The sequence below is a fragment of the Liolophura sinensis genome, chromosome 11 (assembly GCF_032854445.1).
Source record: "Liolophura sinensis isolate JHLJ2023 chromosome 11, CUHK_Ljap_v2, whole genome shotgun sequence".
Lineage (NCBI taxonomy): Eukaryota > Metazoa > Mollusca > Polyplacophora > Chitonida > Chitonidae > Liolophura > Liolophura sinensis.
The window spans coordinates 3,174,575-3,198,420 of record NC_088305.1 but is presented as its reverse complement, the minus strand read 5'-3'; the positions used below and the strand labels follow the sequence as shown (position 1 = coordinate 3,198,420).

The window sequence follows — 23,846 nt, the reverse complement described above, 5'->3', positions numbered from 1 at the left end:
CCAAATTGTTCAAAAAATTTCCCAGGTCTAACAGAAAAAAAAATGGCGTGTGTTATGCTGAGGACCATTTTGAACGAGCAATATATACCGAGGTACATACCAGTTACGTTTGAAATACGATCTTAACGCTTATTTTTCGGGTTTATACAAATTTAAGTTTTGTCTACCTTATCAGTGTTATCTTAAGAAAATGTGTCCAAATTTCAACTTTCAGTACCAAAAACTAAGCGTTGTAAAAAGATTTTAAATTTTGACCTAACTCAGAAATTGTTTTATTGAATCGGCCCCTGCATGTGGCGTGTAAATATCTCGCCTTGTAGCATTTGTTAGATCCTGTGTCTTATGCGATGATTTCTATCAACGTCACAGTAATATAAGAGTATAATAGTATAATTCTCTTGTGAGTGAATATGGACAGAGCGTCCAGAATCTCTGGCATGCTGCTTCATGCGTGATAGTGTCTGATTCGGCTTAATCCAGGGCTAGGGGCAGTATTTTCATTGTGTTGAATTAGATCGCTACGTTGGATATACGTGTATGAACAGCTGCAATCAAAGCGCAACTGAGATGCGTATCTTATCATCGACAACTTATATTCTAGCATGGTACACGATTTTGAATACGACTTGACTCATTCGTCAACAGCATTCCTTGCTTCTTTCTAACATTATTGAAAACTACTGACAGTTTCTGCTTTCATGATGCCGTTCTAGTTTCGTATTGAATTTATTTTCTGAGTTCTTTGGTGGTTTGTGTTAAACGTCGTTTTGAAATATTGATCTGGCTTTTGGCTGACAGCAGGTATATACGAATGTTTGTTTCGACGCAGAGATTGGAATGACTATCTTGTGTCCATCTCGATAACCTTCATTGTTGTGTAGATACGTTTGAACCAATTTGCACCAAGATCTGTGGCGAGATAAAGAAATAGGCCTATTGTCAATGAGCGAGAAGATTTTATGAACACGTAAACAACATTTATGGTTCATAAGATGTCTTCATTGGTTAAAATACAGGTGGCTTCCGTCAGTTGCTTATGTTAGAATGTGGTCAGTTGGTCCATATCAGGATGGCCGGGCTACATTCCAGGAATTATTAAATATTAAATGTACATATGGAAGCCTAATTATTGTTATTGTTATTATTATTATTGTTGTTGTTATCATTATTTATGTTATTATTGTTATTATTACTTATTGTTATTATTTGAAATGCAGCAGAGTACAACAAAACACATTGCATCAGATACATACATAAATTAAGAGGACATTGGTATAGAAAGTGTATATGTTACCATGATATGCCGCTCCCTGGCGGAAACAGAAACCCCAGAGGGCTTGTTTTATCCCGTTTAGGAGCTGACGTGAGGCGGTACAGTTTATCAAAATATGAGCTGAGGGTAATATATGGGTATTTGATAAATATCAGACTAGAGAAAATGGTAAACAGAACAATCGGAATTCATGATACAACATTTTAGTAAGACGAGCTAGAAGCAAAAATTGTATGGGTATTGATATGTTTATATAAGATACTGGAGCTAAGAGTGACAATATTTACAAGGTGAATCTACATAAACGTATATACATTTGAATGGAAGCGATTAAAGGACACTTAGTCTGGCTGACAGTAAGCAATGAATTAGCACTTTAACCTGGATTTAAAAAGAGAAACAGAATCACGGTATTTTAAGTCAGAGAGGAACTTATTCCATTCTATGGCATCTTTTATCTAACAAGTATAGAAACTGAGATTGGTTTTATGGAAAGGCCTCTGTAAGTTGACTGACGAGGATCGTGTGGGGAAATAATGAACCGATGATTGTTTGATAAAACTGAAGCTGGAGGGGACAAGATCAGGACTGTGTAAGCACTTAACAATTAACTGGTTTATTTGAAATACGTTAATAGATTCAATCGACAATAGTTTGTTATGCTTAAACAATGGGCCGGTATGATCATGTTTTTGGGAAAAATTTATTGGTCGAACAGCACGTTTTTGAAGGCGTATCAGGGTGAGGAGGTGGGTTGTGTAAGTATTACCCCACACTACCTTGCAATATGTAAGTAAGAGATAAATAAGGGCATAATAAAGAATATATAATGTATTCTTCTTCAGAAAATATCTAATATGAGAGAGAGCACCTAGATTACGTGAAATTTTCTTACAAATTTCGCTGATATGTGTCGTCCATATCAATTTATGCTAATAGTTACTCCAAGAAAATTGGAAGGTGTTCCAGATTCGATTTCTTGTTGCTTTACATTAATATGAGGTTGGAAATGCGTGTTATTTCTTCTGTTTGGTGTTATAAACAGATATTTGGTTTTCTTAATATTGAAAGATAATAAGAGACATTTAATGGTTAAGGTCTTAGGTGTGACCTTAGACCAGAATTGACCCTTGATATACGGTCCCTGACGCGGACGCTGTACCAACTGAGCCATCGGGGCCGGTCATTTCCCTATGTAGAATAAATAAACAAATTGCGTTTAACTTGAAATCTGTAGAATATTTAAACCGCCATTTCGCTTTTCAGGGCTATTTTAGAAATTCTGTCCCGGTGGTTAGCATGCCAGGAGCCTCACACCAATGTGTTCAAGTCCAGCTCATGCTAGCTCGATTCCTTTCCGGCCACACGCGGGAAAGTCTGCCTCCGGGCTGCCCGGTTTCCTTCCACCACAATGCTGTATGCCGTCATATAAGTGAAATATTTTTAGTACGACGTAAAACTCCAATCAAATTTTCGTTATCAGCTTAACTTGTTTTTCTTTTTTATACAATTGTACTAAAAGTTGAGCATTAATACACAACACACTTGCGTGTAGCACTCTTTTGGCGAAAAGTTATAAAAGCAAAGTTACATGAGAAGCGGCAGCCAATCAATGTCCTCAACATATCTAGGCTTGGGAGGGCGGTGAGTGCACGTGTGGGAGCAGTCATTAATCTTCAGTCATTAAGGAGCAGAAATCAGTGAACATATTTCACAGCCGGTCGGGCTAAGATAATGGAAAAGGTCTTAGGTATCACGCTTTGCTGCGATCATTGCCCTTGACAGTAGCTCTCTGGTTGCCTTTCCACGAGCTGGCCAGACATAAATCATGGACTACATCCAGGAAACAGCGACATTTACTCTCCAAATCTCCGACTACCGAGAGGAGAGACGAACGGGCATGGTGAAAACCGAGCCAGTCGTATCGCCATATTTGTCAGCGAACGATATCAAAGAACTGAAACTCTGCACTAAAACGGAAGGCCAGTGTAACGCGTTTACACTAGAGGTTCAAGGTTCACCGCCTCGTTTTTGCTAGATGATCCCTCCAATCAGCAGAGGCCTGACATTTTTCCGGATTCTGAAGGAAACTACTGACACTGATACAGCTACTGTTTGTTTCGGTTTTAATCATTGTCATCCACCATAACAATTCAGGGACATTACCGGTGGTCACATTCCATCAGACATGTATCGTGTTTCGCTATATTTGCCAACCGCAATTGTATACAGGTCTCCAGCAACCTGCGGATGGTCGTGGGTTTCCCACGGGCTCTGCCCGGTTTCCTCCTACCATAAGGACCTCCTGATCCGCCCTCGTATCAGTGAAATATTCTTGAGTACTGCGTAAAACATTAATCAAACAAATAAATAAACCAATTGTGTGCAAAACAGACACACGTTGTGTACTACAGGTATACAGAATAAATGTACATGAATAATGCATATATGTGGACCTACGCAAATGTAGGAGCGACATACAGGCTAAAACATTTTACATTGTCTGTGCAGCAAACAGACAAATCATAACCCTCAAATTTTCAAAGTGGTTTCCTGCACATGGAAGCAAACTTGGTGATGTCGGTGAATCTCTATATGTAGTCTCTTTCTGTAAAACTAAAATCAGTCATACTCGCTGTCATAATTACCCTTTGTTGGGGACCCGCAACACCACAAGCTCTACTCATTTATTTACTTATTTATTTGTTTGAGAGTTACTACTCATCATCAAATGTGTATCATCCATGCAACTGATCATCAAATGTACATGGAGATGAGCATCAGTCGCGCATACAAATGATCATCAAATGTACATGCAGATAAGCAACACGCACGCATACAAATGATTATCAAATGTGCATGCAGATGAGCATAACGCGTGCATGCAAATGATTAAGCTTATACAATTGAGTTTAGTGAATAAACAGATCACCAGAAAAGTAAAACACTGAACGAATAAACTTTATGTATTGCAGCATTAACTGAGCAAGATTAATTTGTTTGCAATTCCCAGTGAAATAGAGCGATTTATTTACTTCTTTTAAATCACAATTAATCTTAACTGACTGAAACAAGTCCTCTTGTCAATTTACCTCTGTCAGGTTTTTCTTTACCTATGTAAATGCTTAAATAATAGCAAGGTCCCTATAGCAGAAAAACGATTAAAAATTCATCGATATTAATTGTATTGTCTTTCTCAATAGTTTTTAGTTTATCAAAAGTTTAGTGTTGCGGATTAAAGCAATGGTCATCAGAGACCAGGACGGCCTAAGCGATTACGACAAGACAAACACTTTGTCGATAGGGAACTTACTGAACGGTTATTTATTTATCTTGTTTAGTTTATTTATTTATTTTGTGATGGCGAGCAGAATTATAGTCCTCGGAAATGTGACATATAGCCCGAGGGAAACCCATGACCATCCGCGGGCTGTTGGCTATTGAACGGTTATAATTTTTACCAAATAACTCAGTGTTGGACAACAACGTCATAACGATCGTATAAGTCACGGGTGAGTTTTACCCACAGCACCAGTGAGGCAAATCCCAATAATAGTCCTATTTAAGTCACTATTAAGGTTTCATTCAAACCTTGATTATGGTTTTGAATGAAAATGAAACACATCTAAATGGCATGATTCATTGCTCGCCTGTATGATTTATTTATTTATTTGATTGATGTTTTACGCCGTACTCAAGAATATTGCACTTATACGACGGCGGTCAGCATTATGGAAATCAGCATGAAATGGACTTATACTCACAGCGACAGCATTGGTGAGAGACTCCTGGGTCATTACGCTGCGCTAGCGCGCTAACCAACTGAGCCACAGAGGCCCAGTGCTCCCTTGTATGAAGCACATGACTTAGTGGATATTGTGTATTATAATCAATTCATGTTAAGGAAAATGTTAGGGGTGGTATCACAAAAACCACTGCATACAGTATATTGGCCGGAAATTTTACATGCATATAAAGCACAATGACACGTCGGGAATGATCCATCGCTTACTCTTTGTGTGCTTATTAATTACCGTAAATTACCAAGTTCGCGGCTTCAATATTCAAGTTTCGTATTGATCATGTCCCCTATACAGGTGAGCTCTTTGACAGAAATTAGGAATTACCTCGGTGGTGTTCTTTATGTTATAACCTATTTTTGTTCACTAACCTTAAGACTAAAAGTTCGTAAAAGCACAAGTACTTGAATGATAGTGGTAGCGTACGTATGTTTATACGTCTATGTATGTATAGCTTGGGGGTAACTCAGGGTGTATAGGTATCAGGGGAGACGGGTAAACAATAGGAGGGCAAAGGTCGCGTCACTCACACGAAATCGGCTCTGAATGCCTGCTATATTGTTTTCTGACATGTGGAAGTTCCTGCCAAGCGGACCAGTATAGCGGCTTGACATTTCCATTGGTGGCTGAGCGGCGTTTTTTCTCCAGTCTTCTAAGCGGTCCCTGTGGGTTAGCGAATGGAAGCGTCGACGCCAACCTGCAGGTGTTAAATTCTTGCTAGTCTGTATATAAACCAACCCAGCCTATCGCCAAGCCGCTTGCTGGGAATCCCACCCCTAATACTTTTCTCTACACAACTTTTTTTGTCACTTCTCACCGAGGGCATGGTGTAGATAATCATAAAAATAGACTCGGCAAAACAATACGAACTCACGATCAGTGATTTTAGGATCAACAACCGCTGCAGGGCGTATCCCTCCTTCTCATTTACGTCAGCGCGAACGTTTTGACGTCATTTTTATACAATACCTGTTGTGTGTGTATATTATTTGCCTCTTAAAATGCACTTTTGTGGGCGAAATTTTAGGTCAGTTAGGGTATATATATATATATATATATATATAAATGTCACAAAATATTATTTTTGTTGCTAGAACTTAAATATCCCCGTAGAATATCCTCCCATGTTCCAGGCAACCTCAAAACGCCTTTCTATAATCAGTAGAACTCTTAGAATCAGGAAAATTGGGCAAGTTAGTAATTTATGGTCATTTAGGGTATGTATAAAAATTAATCATGGTGTGGGTTTTGCTAAAATTAATTCTGTTAAAACTCCAAGTTACAGAACTCACCGATGCCTCAGAACCAGTCCTTGTTTCATGTGCTAAGAGATTCAGTCAGAAGGGACAACTCTTGTACAATTAAAAATACATATAATTAAAAATAGTACATTACGTTAAAATCAATCTTTTTGTGTGTTTTGCTATTCTTGTATGTTTGAAAAGCACAGAAGCTGAACAACAGTTACCCTGTACGCATGATATCTCTTTTTTAAAAATCCAATAGTTTTACTGGTTAATTTATTATTCCATCGGTCGCAAGCAACCCGTGTTATTAAACTTTGTTACGAACTATTTACGTTAATATTCTCACGTAAATGGCTTTATAACGCCACAGAAAATATCGAGTATTATTAAAGTACAAAATGCGCGATCCTTAACCATTTATAACACACATGATGGTCGTACATTAAAATGCTATATTGTGTGCAAACGGCTCCATTTTTTGAAAATGATACTATCTTACTGAACTGTACTGATCCAAATAACTTAAATTCCTAAATATATTTACAAAAGTCGGTAATAATGTTACCATTGACTCGGGGATCTGCGATAGTGCAGTAGCATCAAGCCTCAAATATAATGTTCTAAAGGAGATTGATGGGTCCTCCGTGGCCGAGAGGGTTAGCCATTACGGCGCAACGACCCATGCAGGAGCCTCCCACCAATGCGGTCGCTGTCAGTTCAAGTCCAGCTCATGCTGGCTTCCTCTCCAGCCGTACATGGAAAGGTCTCTCAGCAACCTGCGGATGGCCGTGGATTTCCCTCGCGCTCTGCCCGGTTTCCTTCCACCATAATGCTGGCCGCCGACGTATAAGTGAAATATTAAGCGAGTATATAAGGATAAGCGAATGCGACGTAAAACACCAATCAAAGAAACAAATAAAAGGCCTCAGTTTAAATATCCTTCGTTTCATGTGCTAAGAAATTTCAGCAAAGGGCCCAAGGCCTGCAAAAAGAATAGTAACTCTTTATACACATCTGCAATGTGCACTGACATTTTTAATTGAGACTAAATGTAGATTTTCAGCATGAAAAAAATAGTTTGCATTACATTTTATAAATAAAACATTGTATGGGGAAAAATCAATAACTATGACACAAGCGAGAGTTAATACATCAAATTCAAGCTGCATGTGGCAGAATTTTGTTGCGTTAGAGTTAAATTGTTTTTGATATATTCATTTATTTGATAGGTGTTTTACGCCGTACTCAAGAATATTTTACTTATAGGGCAAAGTGATTTTGAGTTTGGTTGCCTTATAGAAAATTTAGTTGCTAACTTAATAACAAATGATGAAAACGCTGACGTACGATTAAATATTTAATCGTTTCTAATTAAAGTATCAGCGACCATTTCGGATCATCCCATATACTGATAAAGATCTGGAAAAAAATCGAGAAATCATATACGCATTTAGTATATTCTTCAAATTAATTAATTAATTTGACTACCCCCTAAAAAGTAATCTATTACAATGGCAGAATTTTCAACTTTGTGAGTAATGGCAAAACAGATTATGTTATATTTTTACAGAATTATTATGTTATGGTGTACGAAAGAGTTTTATTCCAACAGAATGTTTTTGTTGGTGTAACGGGGTATTCGTGTTGTCCATAACCTAGCATATATGTGATTCAGGAAACACACCCCTTCTATAGCATCACTCATTAAACATAAAAGTTTTTCGATGCGTAAGATCGACATTCTGGAGGCGCTCTAGAACCTAAAATTCTGTATACCTGGAATATCTGAAATTCTTATGGACTTAAGACACTGTGTCAAGTTTGAAGTTTGGAAAAATTTTCATCAGGACGATATATAATCCGTAGTGGGCATGAAATGAGTTCGATTTTAAAAATACGCACTTAGCAATGATATTTAGATATCAAAACATTACCTCTTATGTTAATTCGCTTTTTCCAAAGCAGTCGAGTCATGACTCAGTTATGAAAGACACTTGAGTTTTAATTGTTACGACACAAGTGGTGAGGGTTCAATCCCGGTTCTGGAGAATTTGTAGGTTTCTTGTTTTCACTTTTCTTGAGATCTTGGTGACAATAAGCGCTCGTGTGGCCGTGTGTGCTGTCTCTGTTGAAGATCATTCGTTTTTTATCAATGTTTATGTTGTACATACCCTGCACAAGCACAATGCCAGGGAAGTTTGTCAATAACTGCCAAACATCGGTGGTTTAACCCAGGTCTTCCGGTTTTCTCCATCCATAAAGCTGAGCACCATCCTATAAGTAGAAACTTTTCAGGCTTGAGTATGTGGATAAGCAGCCATCAAATCAGTAAATAATATTTTTGGTGATGCATGCATCTGAATGCAATTGTACAAATTGTGCGTGTAATAAAGGCACATGTACACAGAGATTGCTTTTGACATCGTTCGTATAGTTAAAGACGTACGGAATAGACAGCAATATTAGAGCAGCCACGACAGTGTGGTAAGTGGTAAATGTACTCGTAACCGGTGAAATACGGTTTCTTATCAATTTACATCAGTTAAAAGTCTTATTCTAATTGTTCACGTAAATGTTTAAATAGTACAAAATTGCACGCCCGCTAAGAGCATGACTTACACAGTTTTGGGTAAAAAACAAAGGATGCGGTGATATTAATCGTAACACATTAAACGTTACTGATCTATAAATACTCAAAAGCAATGTAGTCGTCACATTTAACATACAATAACATTTAAACAATGTATTGGGGCCTTAAGGCACCAGCAGAATCCTGGTGTATGCAGGAATGCAATATAATTAAAGATGTATAGCACAGGGAGTAAAACCAAAGCAAACGATCAGGTGGAAAAGAAAACTGTTATTTGTATTTTTTGGTGGTAAAATGACTGTTAAGAACCAAGAATAAGTGCTGGTTTTCAATTCAACTTTCTTTATCTGCTTTCAGACATCAACACAATAAAAAGGTGTGTAAGTATAATGGTACACTAAACCATGACGAAAAAAAATCAAACAACTATGTATAAATGGTCAAAATGATCAGAAAACCAGAATATCTCAATATCAATTGCAAATATCCATAAAAAAAGGAAAGAGAAACATTTTCCCCTGACTAATGAATCGTAGCGGATTTTACGTTCTGATCTTATTTGTATCGAATTTATAAACATGGCCGTCATTACATTACCGATAGTGTAACTCAAAAGATTAATTGCAAAATTTTGTTGTCTATCAAATAATAATATCACTGTACGACGAAAAATATCCCTTCGTGCGAATGAACTCATAGTTTCTTTAAATGAACATCAAACAAATCCAGTTGTTCTGTCTGAATACATATGGGTGAACATCCATGTCGTCTGTAAGAGAGACTTGGAGCGACAAATAATATGAGACAAAAAATAATAAAAACTGTGGAAAAACTGTGGAACCTTCTTGGAACGGAGGGGTGTTTATAGCATTTGTTGATGTATTCAGAGACATTCGCGGACCCCGGGGGCGATTGCAATATTGGCAGGTTCTCCCGCGAGATTCCAATCCCGAGCTCTTCACACGTTTTTGCCTGGATGAAAAATGTCGGCGTCTTGAAGAAATCTTAGCAAGGTGCATACCTCTGGTGGATCATAGCGAGGCCCTTTAGCATTGGTTCCAGCTGTCCAAACAGGACGGCCCCTCATACCGGACTGCGGCCTGGCCACGACTGGGCTCAATCCGCGCCCTACATCGGTACCCGCTTCCAGCAAGAAACCCTGGTTTTGAAGAATTGTGTTGGTGGTGTCTGCGTAGGTATAACTCATGCAGCATCTGTTCACGCTCAACCGTCCATGCGTGTTTTATACCATTCATAACCAGTAGCCAGTCAGCAGGATAAGCGTGTGGTTCGTAACCAGTAGCCAGTCAGCAGGATAAGCGTGTGGTTCGTAACCAGTAGCCAGTCAGCAGGATAAGCGTGTGGTTCGTAACCAGCAACCAGTCAGCCTGATAAGCGTGTGGTTCGTAATCAGCAAATAGTCAGCAGGATAAGCGTGTGGTTCGTAATCAGCAACCAATCAGCAGGATAAGCGTGTGGTTCATAACCAGCAACCAGTCAGCACGATAAGCGTGTGGTTCGTAATCAGCAACCAGTCAGCAGGATAAGCGTGTGGTTCGTAACCAGTAGCCAGTCAGCAGGATAAGCGTGTGGTTCATAACCAGCAACCAGTCAGCACGATAAGCGTGTGGTTCGTAATCAGCAAACAAACAGCAGGATAGGCGAGTGGTTCATAACCAGCAACCAGTCAGCACGATAAGCGGGTAGTTCGTAATCAGCAACCAGTCAGCAGGATAAGCGTGTGGTTCGTAATCAGCAACCAATCAGCAGGATAGGCGAGTGGTTCATAACCAGCTGCAAGTCAGCAGGATAAGCGTGAGGTTCATAACCAGCAGCCAGTCAGCAGGATAAGCGTGTGGTTCATAACCAGCATCCAGTTAATAGGATAATCTAGTGGCTCAAACCAGCAACCAGTTAGTAGGATAATCTAGTGGCTCATAACCAGCAACCAGTTAGTAGGAGAATCTAGTGGCTAATAACCAGCAACCAGTTAGTAGGATAAGCTAGTGACTCATGTCTGACAACCAGGACGTAGAAATGATACTGTCCATAACCAGCAAACAGTTAAAGCGAGTACTGTTATTTGTTCATAATGAGCAACCAGTTGTTGAAACGAGATTTGAAGGCGTATTTATTTATTTGCATTTTTATTTGATTGAAGTTTGACGCCATATTCAAGAATATTTCACTTATAGGACGGGAGGAAGCCGGATGAAACCCTTGACCCTCTGCAGGTTGCTAGGACACCTTACGACGTATGACTGGGCACGAAGCCAGCATGAGCTGGACTTAAAATCACAGCGACTGCGTTAGTGAGAGGCTTCTGGGTCATTCTTCTGCGCTATCACGCTAACCACTTGGTAACAGATGCTCCTTTTCATGTGTAATAAATCACCCAAAATTCACACGTTTAAAGTATGGCTAAACATAACTAATTAGGCCTATACATGGAGGGACATCTGTCTTTGTACTGTATCTATGCGTCAAAGCTCCGTCAACCATTATGGACGTTCCAGGTGAATGACCGCAAGGCCAATTCCCTAAACGTCTCTTTACACAAACCACCAAAGAGCTAACAAATATATAAAGTACGAAATTTGGACGAATTCATGCAACTCGAAGCAGTCAACTGTTTTCAATGATGTTGGAAAAACTCAAGGTATGTTGTAGGCGAATGAGTGAAATCAGTATTCAATTTGTGTATAATAAGTAGTCCATACTAACATATGTACCCGTATCTCAGTTGTGCTTTGTTTATACAAATTGCAACAGTTCATATATCCAATGTGGCGATTTAATTCAAAACGACGAATATACAGCCTTTGCTATGACCTCCGATTTTCTGCACGTTCAGTCTGGCGATGGACTGGCCAGGTGCGCTACTAAGCACCCATGAAACAGGATAGTCCAGATCGAAAAATTCCGTACAGTGTATGCAAATTAGGCAGCTATGGCACTGTTGTAGTGTATCAGAGATTACATTCATCTATCTGTATAAGGTGTATAGGTTACACCACCTCCATGATTTTCCTATTTATGTAGTTCTTGTTTAGTCTACTTCAGATCAAACATATGTATCACCAAACAAGTAGATCTACGTGGCACTATGCCAGTCCACGCGGCCTAAAGATTACTCTTTTCTCCACAACTCATCAAAAATTAAAACCAACACGACCACAATTTTCTTCAAACTGTCTGTGCTAAAAGTGAGTATAGGCCTTTAACATTCTGTCGCTAAGGTATAGGTATGTAGTTACCTGGGCGAAAAAAAAAAGTCCTTCAAAGACTCATATTTCCTTCTGCATACCAGTCCGTGTGGCAGTATTATCTTCAGTCGGTGCTCGAGCATGTGTAGCCATACAACAGACAGATACATCTATATCCTTCATGACAAACAGGAAATTAAATTTGTGGTGCACAACTGTCCAAGGGAAATAACTCTCAACAGGATACTTTAACGAGGCATTTTATACATTTATCTCCCTTAAAATCTATGCCATTAAATACAAGCCGTAGTCACAAATTTAACCATAGTCGATTTGTTTATTTATTTATTTGATTGGTATTCTACGCCGTACTCAAGAATATTTCACTTATACGACGGCGGCTAGTATTATGGTGGGAGGAAACCGGGCACAGCCCGGGGAAAACCCACGACCATCCGTAGGTTGCTGGAAGACCTTCCCACTTACGGTCGGAGAGGAAGCTAGCACGCTAACCGACTGAGCCACAGAGGCCCCGATTGTCGATTTGAGTAGTCGAATGAAAATAGTGTATGTAAATGACACTGCTACAGTACTGGAAGCAGTTTTCTGCACTCCAATTGAGTGCATGGACATTAATTCCAGTTTTCCCCTTAAGGTTATGACCATTTTGTCTGCCAAAAACGTTTCACTCAAAATTTAGAACAACTCAGCGATTTTGTTGGCACCGTTATTAAAAGTATTAGGCAATAATTCAGTCTCACTGGGCCTGATAGACGCATATGCATTTGGTTGATGTACTTCCTACTTACAGAAATAATATGTAGTAACAGATAATAATATGTAGTAACAGATAATAATATGTAGTAACAGATAATAATATGTAGTAACAGACAATAATATGCATACATAATAACAGCCAAATATGTAAGTCTTTTCATTCGGTAAAATAACAAGTACCGGTAAACCTTTTAAGTAAACCGTTGCCATTTTTCAAATCCTGTCACCGAAAATGTAGATCTTGGTACATGCACAATCATCATATTCAATATATACACTGACATATAGCTATAAACCTATATACCTATTTACATATACACACACAAAAAATTTACCTGTTAAATTTATCAGAAAGTCTGTTGTCTGAGTGATGCTAGAATGTATTCTGTTATTATAACACAATATTCTATCATTCAACATAATATCCTGTTAGTGTCATATAACATTTATGTCGAATTAACAGAATATGTGTGTTATATTTAACAGAATAATCTGCTACAGTAACGGAATATATTCTAGCATCATTCAGATAAGACTTTCGGTTAAATTTAACAGATTATTTGTATGTATGTATGTATTAGCTGTTGTCTGCAAATAACATTATATCAGCTAAAAATACAGCTAAAGATCATTTTACTGCATCAGACAGGAAGCATTTAACATTTTGAATGTACAAGGCAATCCTTATATTATTTGGTTTTGGTATTAAATAGTAACCTCAAAAGTATAAATGAAACATTATCACATCTGCATCTGTGTAAATAAAACTGCATATGGAAAACACCAGGAGATATAGCCTGGACACAAATAGTGTCGAACAAAATGTGAGTACCGACACACCGTCACCTCCACATCTACATCCGTCAAGAATAAAAACTGAATATGGAAAACAACTGGAGTTGTAGTCTGAACACGAAATGATATCTATTTATATAGCATATATAGGGAAAGTGGCTATCTTTTTACCATGACCACCTCGAAAATGGATGAAGTGACTCGCGACCCATCATCACTACATTCGATAGCGCCGATACTTTATCAGATTAATCCGATTTATTTTCTGTTCGGTTTTCTGTCATTAATGTCACATAATAATACTTCTTTGAGCATTCGATCGCCTTCTAAAGTTGATCCCTTATGTGTTGAAATGCTTTTACTACATATGCTACTTGACTGGCACATCTGATGATGTCTACAAAAATAAATCCAGTGGGAATTTCAGCAGATAAGTATCTGACTGGATAACGATGGGGTGTATTAAATCCAGACAGGAAGACTTCAGCCTATAGCCGACGGAAAACAGCAGTAAACGGAGAGATATTTTGATTGTATTACGCCGTCCTCAAGAATATTTCACTTATATGACGGCGCCCAGCATTATGGTGGAAGGAAACCGGGCAGAGCCCGGCGGAAACTCACGACCGTCATAGAGCTTGCGGGCAGACCTTCCCACGTATGGCCAGCGGAATAATATAAAAGTGTAGGGAAATATGTAGTATCTAGTTTGGTCCGGTGAAGACTTTGGCTGATATATCTACATGTGTGACGACACGATGGTGACAGAGATAATGACACATCTACATGCGTGACGACATGATGCTGACAGAGATAATGACACATCTACATGCGTGACACGATGGTGACAGATGACATATCTACATGAATGACGACACGGTGGTAACAGAGATAATGACACATCTACATGTGTGACGACACAATGTTGACAGAGATAATGACACATCTACATGCGTGACGACACGACGATGACAGAGATAATGACACATCTACAGGCGTGACGACACGATGTTGAAAGAGAAAATGATACATCTACGTGTGACGATACGGTGGTGAGAGATGATACATTTACACGCATGACGACATAATGGTGACAGAGATAATGGCACATCTACATGCGTGACGACACGACGATGACAGAGATAATAACACATCTACAGGCATGACGACACAATGGCGCAGAGATAATGACAATTTCGCAACACAGTCAACTTCTTTGTCATGTCATTTATTTTTTGTACTTTTTGCTTCGAAATTTGCATATTTTCACATACAAGTACAGAACTGTAACATTGTTTGACGGGCACACATATGATTGTACACATACGTGATACAAAGCTATTCCGTACCGGCTATAGCAAAACAGCAGACAACTCTAAAACTTTAGTACAAGGTATATTATTTATATGTAAAACCAACTGAGATTCATTCCAGTTATTCAGACCATTCCACGTAATTAGTTTGTACACTATCAAGAGCAGTCTACAGCGCTCAAACCATTACGATACTTATATAACATGAAGTTTCTACAAGGGGAAATGTACAAAATATGTTTTAAACACGGCATTGAGAAAGGGTATCAGGCATGGAAAAAAACCTCTAGTCTTCGGCAGTTAACTTAGAGTGATCTCCCTTTGACCACAGTCCAAATGGCCACGTATCGGTAGTAGTGTTCTTTACCGCTTAGATCAGCATATATAGACTACATGGGGAACCCACGCTCATGTAAGTATTGCACAAAATGTTTAGATGAGATATAAAAACAGCATCGGTTATTATAACAGAGAACATTTCACACATATATAGTAAGTACTGAATTGAACAGAAGCCCACGTTATAAATGATGGAACATCGTGATTTAGCTGCATACATTCCGATCAAACACCTGTATAAGGGGAATCCATGATTGCTCTCGTTACTCTAATTAGCAAACACTATGATTAATTTCGTGAACCAGCTTTACCGTTGCTGTGTCTTAATCTAGGGGCCTTCAAGAATTTCACAAATAGACACAGATGGCAGTGACTTCGATTTTATACTGGATTTGGCATTCGTACACAAATAAATCGTGGAAGTGTTGAGCAATAAATATAGCTTGTAAATGTTATACCAGTAACGCAAGTCGCAAATTTCCTGACCCCTACGGTGTCCATTTCTACACGGTGAATTAGCGGTATAGCCCAGATCGTAGTCCAGCACTGAGAGTCATACACAGATGACTAAAACTATCCAAATATTCTATTTGGAACACAGCCATCTTCGATTTCATCTCTGTACTTGCCACGATCTTGTTCAACTAATAATCACCCTAAAATAAAGCATCAAAACCCTTCCTTAACTTAGAAGTCGCATGCTTGAAAAGGATTTTCTCCTTCTTTCTGAATCCAAAACAGATGTGGTTTTTACTCAGCTTTAATTCTGTACAAATGCCATGTACTGCTGATTCCTATCAACACGACCACTGGCAGTTACTTATTGTCTTCCGACAGAAAACGAAGGCATAGCGATGGACTTCAGTTGGGCATCTGCCATCATGAGTTTTCGTCATATGTCTTGCCCAAGACATCAACTTCAGATATACTTTTAAAGCCAATACCAGGGTAAAGAATTAGTCTAACAGCAGTATCATGATAAAAGAAAAAATCTTACTTTTAAGATATATTACCATGGCAATAAATATTTTCGCCACATCAACGAAAAAGGATGTTATCAAAATCTTATACCAAACCAGCATACTCGCGATATAGCAGCTCTTCTCGTCTTGGTTAACTGTATTTTATGGTAGGCAAAACACATTTAGCACATTACCAATTCCATAATACGCAATAAAGTTCAATTTGGCCGACTTCCAATCCAATCAGTGTAGCAGATTTCAAATTTTGAAGTAGACAATGATGCTCAAAGTAACAGTTTAACAAATCTAAAGCAGGCAATAACACCTAGTGTACTGTACATGTAGCAGTTGTGAAATTCTAAAGTCGACAATGATCGATGTTCAATATTGCAGATTTACATCTACTAGTATATAATACATGTGCCATCAATGATGTTGTTGTTTCATTTATTACCAGAAAGAAAACAGCACGGTTGTCATACGGTTGATCGGCATCTTTCAGGGACAAGGTTATCAATGGGAAAATGTCCCTACATCTATCTCTAATAAACAGACTAGAATATATACAACAGACAACTCATGAAAATATATACAACAAAGGTTCAGCAGAAATGTCAGGAAGAAATAAATAATATAAACAGGGGAAAACACAGTATACAGGGCAAGAGTAGTGAGCTAGACATAACAACAGTACACAATCCTGTAAGGTCAAAAGGTAACCTTCGTCATAATTTATACCGAGGAAACTTTAGGGCTATATAAGTATATTCACAGTATTAGCATATGTAAGACGCTTAACCTTTGTACATCGCTGTTCAGCTCTAAAGACTGGACAAACTGTTAAGGATGCGTTTATCTATCTGGAACCTGCTTAGCTTTTTACATCGCATGGGGCATTTGCTGCATCACTTGAAGGCTTTACAGACTTACCGTACGAAGCATGAAGTGTACGATGATACTGGCATACCATTACTATTAGCTGGTATATCAGTTAAACTTCAAACTGCCTGAGAAAAGCAGCTGATGCAAATTCCTTATACATTGTACATAGCACTTAAGTCAGTCATTAACTGTTTTTCACTTATTCACATATTACAGGTAATCCATGGAAAATCGGGACTTCACAATTTCAAAATCTTTGAATCGTTCTTCAAACTTTTGAAGACATTTTTTGAAATGCATTGCATCAGTTTAGCTTCCAATGGTATTTTTTTCTATGTGGCAGACTAACAAAGTACAGTAAGTAACTGTTTGAATGGCTATAGCGACAACTGACACAAATTCAATACAGTACGTGTAGCTAATGCCCTTGGCACACATTCATGAAACCTAAAATCTCTCTCCAGCTTGCCCAGTGTGACAAAACTTGAACCGTCATAAAAACACGTGTGTACACAGACAGTTATTAGCTAGACAAAGGTAAGTACTGATCAGTGTGACTAGAATTATACACGTAACATATTCACAAAACTAAACAGGCATTGGCAGAGCACCGTAACACTAACTTGATACAAAAACAAAACAAATAACAACTGTGTGAAGAATACGGAACTACGTAAACATCAGCCAGAAGCAAACATGGAGCAGTTTGTATAGTACAGCAAATTCAAAATACACGGCTGCTCAAAATGCATGGCAAAAAAGTTTTACACCATAAATTCTCAGGGCATATCTAAAATATGGGCGGGTGGGGAGGGAAGGGGAAAAAGTCAACCATCAAAGGCTTAAGAGGCACATATCGTGTACTGCTGATGGACACTCTGCAGTTTTAGTTAGATTCTACAGGTACATGTACTGATATGCAAAGGTCATGATAAATTCGAACATGTACCTCAAGGAAGAGCTTACAAACAGTTGGAAAATGTAGTTACACTACGGCCTCCCAGAATTCTTTGATTAGCACCATCAGATCTCTACTTCCTACAGCGATGGAAGATGTTTTATAGAAGCAATGAAAGTATCCTACTGACGACGATGCAAAATTTTGGCTAGACTAAAAGCAGCAAAATATACTTTACTGTATACACATGGAAGTTTCATACCAAACATACCGTTTAATATACAAAAAAAAAAAACAAGTTGATAAATAGACGATCCAAATTATGCGCAATGGAAACTGATTCAAAACCGTAAAAATTTTGGACATTTTGTTTTCTGTTGTTTTTGGTCAGCTTTTGTCCCCAGTGGCCCACTATGCAAATGAGTATAATAAATGACAAATGGCATAGCAAATCTGAGCTTATGATAAAAAAAAGATAAATTAAAGAATAAAATATTAAATGGCCACTCAATAAGAAAATATTTTGTAAAGGAAGCCATACATGTATGTATTACAATCAAATTTACCAATCTGGGATTTTACATTTTTGTTTTTCTTTTATACAAAAAGATGACCAAGTTATAATAAAGAAAGGGTCAATATTATGGCCAAACCATGCTCAACATGGTAAAAAGAGAGGTATGTGTGTGTTACAGAAAACTAAAGTTGAGTTGACCTCAATGATGGGTACACGTGTTAAAAATGTAATGTTAAAAATACACAAAGAAACAATGAGAGAAAATGGACATGTGAGTGTGGTGCAAAATCAATCAACTGGTTATACACATGTATATAAATAAGATGATCAGTTTACTGAAGTACACAGGAGTATTATGTCATACACATACCCGTCTGAATCGGGTAAAAATAAACAAAAGGTGAAAAAGAAGAAAAAAACAATGGCACCATAACAGAGCTGTCCAGTCCAGAAGCTCAAGAAGTTCGTCTACCTTCTTGAAAAGGTATGGGGATAAATATTCTGTGAGATAACAGTCTCCTTCCTTTCCGCAATTAGAATGCCGACATAAATCACGCACGCCAATGATGGCAATTCAGCACACCGATAGCAAGAAGTACAACGACGGCAGATCAGTCCACTCCAACTATTGTCACGTGAAAAACAACAACAACAACACCAACGTTTCAGAGTTTAAATAGAGCCCCTCCACTACAAAGGAGACTAGGAGTTAGTCAGCTGGGTGTCTTTATTCCTCTTTGGCGGGGGTGGGGGAGGTTTAGGTTTCTTGTTGGGTACAGAGGAGCCAGGACTTGATGGCAGCCCCTCTAGGAGTTCCGGCGGAGGAAGAGGTAAATCCTCTATAGGTAGGATGCCCTCTAGTTGAGGGGACTGCCCTGGGCGGGGAGGGCCCTGCTGCAGCCTTTGTAAGGCAGCATCTGCAGGCTGCGAGTCCAGGCTTTTTGAGAGAACCTCCTGGGGCGGGCACTCAGTAGTAGGGCTCTCCTGCTGTGATAGACTCTTCCCTTTTGGGCCACGTGTTGAAAGACGTGTGCTTTCGCTCCTCCTCGGGGGTGGGGGTGGATTGACGACTTTAGAGTCTGACCGTAACACAGGTTTACTGTGCACTGATGGGGATGGATGAGCGGCACCGGGGACTGAGGGGGGCACAGGTTTGCTGGGAGAGCAGTTTATGCTCGGTTCACCAGGGCCTCTTTGAGCTTCAAAATGCTTGGCAATGCCTGCTCTGATTTGTGCATAATGAGAGGTGTCCTGCGCAGAAGTGGGTGAGTCTCCATCCTGAGACTGTCCCTGGTGGAGAGGGGCCCTCTGCTCAATGGAGCCGTTACTAATGACTTTTGGCTGTTTGGATTTTTGAGCAAGTTCAGTGAGAAACGGAAGTCCTGATCCTGAGGGACTGACAGGAGTGTTGTCATCTTGTGGGGTGCGGACGCAGCCAGGGGCCGGCGGCGGGATCTGAGGGGGAGGACATTTAGGCACAGCATACTGCGATGGTCGACTGGAAGAGGGTTTCTTGGCCACAGCGGGCGGACCCTGAGGTTTGGCTGCCACAGGGGGAGGCAGAGTTGCTGCGTTTGTCACGGGCTTGTTGGTTGGAGGTGGAGGAGGTGGCGGCTTCTCCACCACATTTGGTCCGCAAGCTGGTGGAGGAGGAGGAGGAGGGTTGGTAGAGTTGATCAGATGAGGAGCCACTGGAGGAGCGCTCTGATGATTAGGTGGTGGCAGTGGTGGTGCCACAGAGGACTGAACACGATGTGGAGACTGGGCCGGTGGTGCAGCATGGATAGCACCATGGGCCCGATACGGCGGAGAGGGCATGCCGCCTGAAATCTGGCCTGGTGATGGCGGAACACCACCGGACATTTGGCTGGGGGAAGGCGGGATGCCACCGGAAATCTGACTAGGGGAAGGTGGAATCACGCTGTAAATTGGACTCTGTGCGACATTTCCGGAGGGCACCTGACCATACATGGACATGACGCTGGGTGGAGGTGGGATGGACTCATCTACCACGCACACCTTCGAATTTGGTGGTGGGGGTGGTGGTACCCCACAGGCAGCACGTGATGGTGATCCCACAGCACAGTCTGGCCGTGTAGTTCCATTCACCCTCTGCTGATGGGGCATCGGTGGAGCACTGACCATGGGCGCTGTTGGAGGTGGAACTGGGACTGGTACTGGCACAGGTCCACCTCCTGACGTTCTCCTTATGTGGCTCTTTGGTGGTGTGGGTGGAGCGTGCGGTGTGGAGGAAGCTCGTGGTGGAGTCGATGCCCTTGGAGGTGTTTTTATAGGTGGGCACGACATGACATTGACACCCGCCTGCATCTTCTTGGTGGGTACCCCAGGCAAAGTCGCTGGGGGTATAGGAGGGGCCACAGCTACCGGGGATCGTGGTGGACTGTTCCGCAAGTCACCTTGTAGACTGGAGAGTGACGGTCGTTTCTGGTGCGTGGGTGTTCCTGGAGATCTTGAGGCAGTGCCCGCCCTGTCATCCTGAAGCACTACACTGTGGGAGACTGGGTTAGAAATTGTCACAGCCGATGGTGGAGCCTGGGGGGCTGCAGGAGATGAAGACTGATGAATTAAGGGGGAGTTATGATGAATCGGTGAACTAACTTTGCCTTCTGTGCGTGCTTCTCGGTGGCTCGGCGAATGAAGTTGAGGCGCAGACTTCCTCCTCTGTATAGTCGAACGTTCAATGTTATAACCATGTCCTGATCCACAACTGGACACAGAGGACTTCCTTTCCATGACAGCTCCTTCCATGGAGTTCACGCTTGAGTTTTCCATAGCTAGCTGAACCATGCCCGATATCTGTCGCGTGGTTTCTGTGGTGACTGGTATTTTGGCTCTCATTTTGCTGCGGGGATGAGGTGACCTCCCTTCCCCACTCGACGTGGATTCATCGCTAGTATCCGTCGAGGCACTTGTAATGGAGTCTCTGTGATGCATATGAGCCAGTTCTTCACAGGAATCAGCATTAATGATGCAGTGGGTTGTGCTGAAAGAAACTCGCTTGACAGGGGTCTTTTGAGGGGATTCTGTCCCATTCTGATGATAGTGCGGAGATCTCTGTATGGTGTTTGTTCCATCCATCATGAAGACTCCGTCATCAAAGTCTGTATTAGCACTGACGGGTCGCGGAGAGTTACTGGCTGTACTACAGTTCGTTACAGTTATAATGGAGTGTCGATCAACATCAGGCACTGACAACCTGCTGTCTGACAAATCCTCACGGTTAAACGCTGGTTGGCCATTCGTCTCAGTCTCTCCGTCCAGAAGCTGATTGGTCCAGGGCTCTCGTCTGTCCCAGGAAATAATATCATTACGCACACCCTCGTAATTCTCCAGCAGTTGTCTACCACACTGTTAAAACAAAAATACACTGTCTTAACATCACGGGGTTCCTACAGTGAAACAGATTCAAAACATCATTCAGCATAAGAAATCTATTTAAAACCGGTATTTATACACTTTTGCGCAGATCAGATTTCTAGTTTTAACAGTCTTGTGAAATGATTCCATGTTAGCTGTAATAAACCATTTGGTAAGTCTGCTTGGTTTTGGTCTTGCGAAGTGTAAGATGGCAATGGCTTTAGCATGATGTTGTGGCTATGGTGAACTTGCATTCATTCAGCTGTATCTATCCTATGCATTTCAGCATAATGACAAAAACCGTTGACAATTTGGCCAGAAGTACTGTTGACAATTCAGCCAAATTTACTGTGACAATTCAGCCAGAAGTACTGTTGACAATTCAGCCAGAAGTACCGTTGACAATTATTCAGCCAGAAGTACTGTTGACAATTCAGCCAAATTTACTATTGACAATTCAGCCAGAAGTACACAATTTACACGGACCTCATCATACACTTTAGTCTCCTTCCTTGAATCATCACTCTGTCTCTGGAATTAATTGACTGATATTTTGAGAAGACATTCTGAATGAAGTAGTGTGACCTTGTTATGCAAACTATGAGAAAGGTTACTTATAAGGTAAGTCAAGTTTTATACAGTGCATTATGGACATTGAGGACTTTTCCACTTTCCCTGTACTGTTTTTCAGAAACGTTCCGCATCTGTGTTCAGGTGTGCACTTACTTTAGCTATCCTTATTCCCATCATCCAGGCTTCCATCGAGGATTTATTCTCCGCACAGAGGTATCGCATGTATTTTGAGGTCTTTTTCTGAACCTGAGGATGCTGATAGGGAGAGAGAAAAAGAGAGACATGGAATGAAAAGGTGACATGTTAACATAAGAAAAACTACACAGCTAATTTATTATTAGTATTATAGTAATTCCACCAATTCATCCTTTACAAGTCTGCATGATTTAGGCTGGTGCATTTTCAGCTTGTAACAACACCACCTTGTTCTAATTTTGGTACTATATATGTGTAAAATGAATCTGGTCAAATCTTGTTAAAAGTTACCTCCCCTTAACAAATAAGACCGTAGTTTGATTTGGTCAAGATCCAGAGAGCACAAAACATGACAGTTGAAGCCGAGGACAAACTAGGTGGATTTTTTTGTCCGTACAGGTGTATTTTGTGAACTTCTAAATATCTGCCTCATGTGTCCGCGCTGCCATGTTTCACTGGTGGTCTTGTCCACTCCGAAATTCGCTTGTGTCAAACATGTCAGATACCAGAAAAAACAAAATACGCCGGCAATTCCACTCTGCTTGCGTAGTGCGTCCACTCCAGCAAATTTTGATGATTGAGCCGACCAATCAAACAACACGATACTGCACTGACTTGTGACATTTTGTTTGAGTCACATGATTTACTGTGTCACAGGACACATTTTACTGACCCCAACTGTGGGAAAGAATGAGCCTAGTGTCATGGGAAGACCTCAGCTATCAATCTTAGACAAAACACCTGTTAACATGGCAGAAGACTGACTTACTTTTAGAGCAAAGCAGTAGTCAGTAGGTGCACTATATTTCTTCTTCCAGCCGAGGCCTCTGTAAACCTCCACCAGATCAAATTGGATTAGGCAGCTCAAATCTTTGGAAGACTACAAAACAAGAGCGCAGCCGTCAGAAAAAAGCCTTAACAGATTTGCCAAATCTTTGCTGAACTACAAAATGAGAAAGCAACAGAGGAAACAACTATATTATATTTGTGTACATTCAACACTAAAAATCCAAAAACAGAATAAAAATAGAATTTATAATTCAATTTATCCATGATTTTCTGGTTTTTCAAGGCTTTCTGATCCTGCAAATATATGCCACA

General features: G+C 40.2%; 1 protein-coding gene and 1 long non-coding RNA gene across 3 annotated transcripts in view; both read right to left on the bottom strand.

The window, feature by feature from the left end:
- Positions 1-7,349: 7,349 nt before the first annotated feature.
- On the bottom strand, positions 7,350-10,033 carry LOC135478046 (uncharacterized). Its single transcript, XR_010445250.1, has 3 exons — positions 9,932-10,033; positions 8,255-8,594; positions 7,350-7,739 (listed from the first exon to the last, which is right to left on the bottom strand). It is a non-coding gene; the product is annotated as an uncharacterized LOC135478046 (long non-coding RNA).
- Positions 10,034-14,908: 4,875 nt separating this feature from the next.
- Positions 14,909-23,846, bottom strand: part of LOC135477476 (uncharacterized) — a 104,963-nt gene continuing 96,025 nt past the window's right edge. For both annotated transcript variants that reach the window (XM_064757593.1, XM_064757594.1), the window contains 3 exons: positions 23,515-23,625; positions 22,704-22,805; positions 14,909-21,968 (listed from right to left, as the gene is read on the bottom strand). In XM_064757593.1, the coding sequence (XP_064613663.1) occupies positions 19,302-21,968; positions 22,704-22,805; positions 23,515-23,625 (2,880 nt within the window). In that variant the 3' untranslated portion in view covers positions 14,909-19,301. The remainder of the gene's footprint in view (positions 21,969-22,703; positions 22,806-23,514; positions 23,626-23,846) is intronic.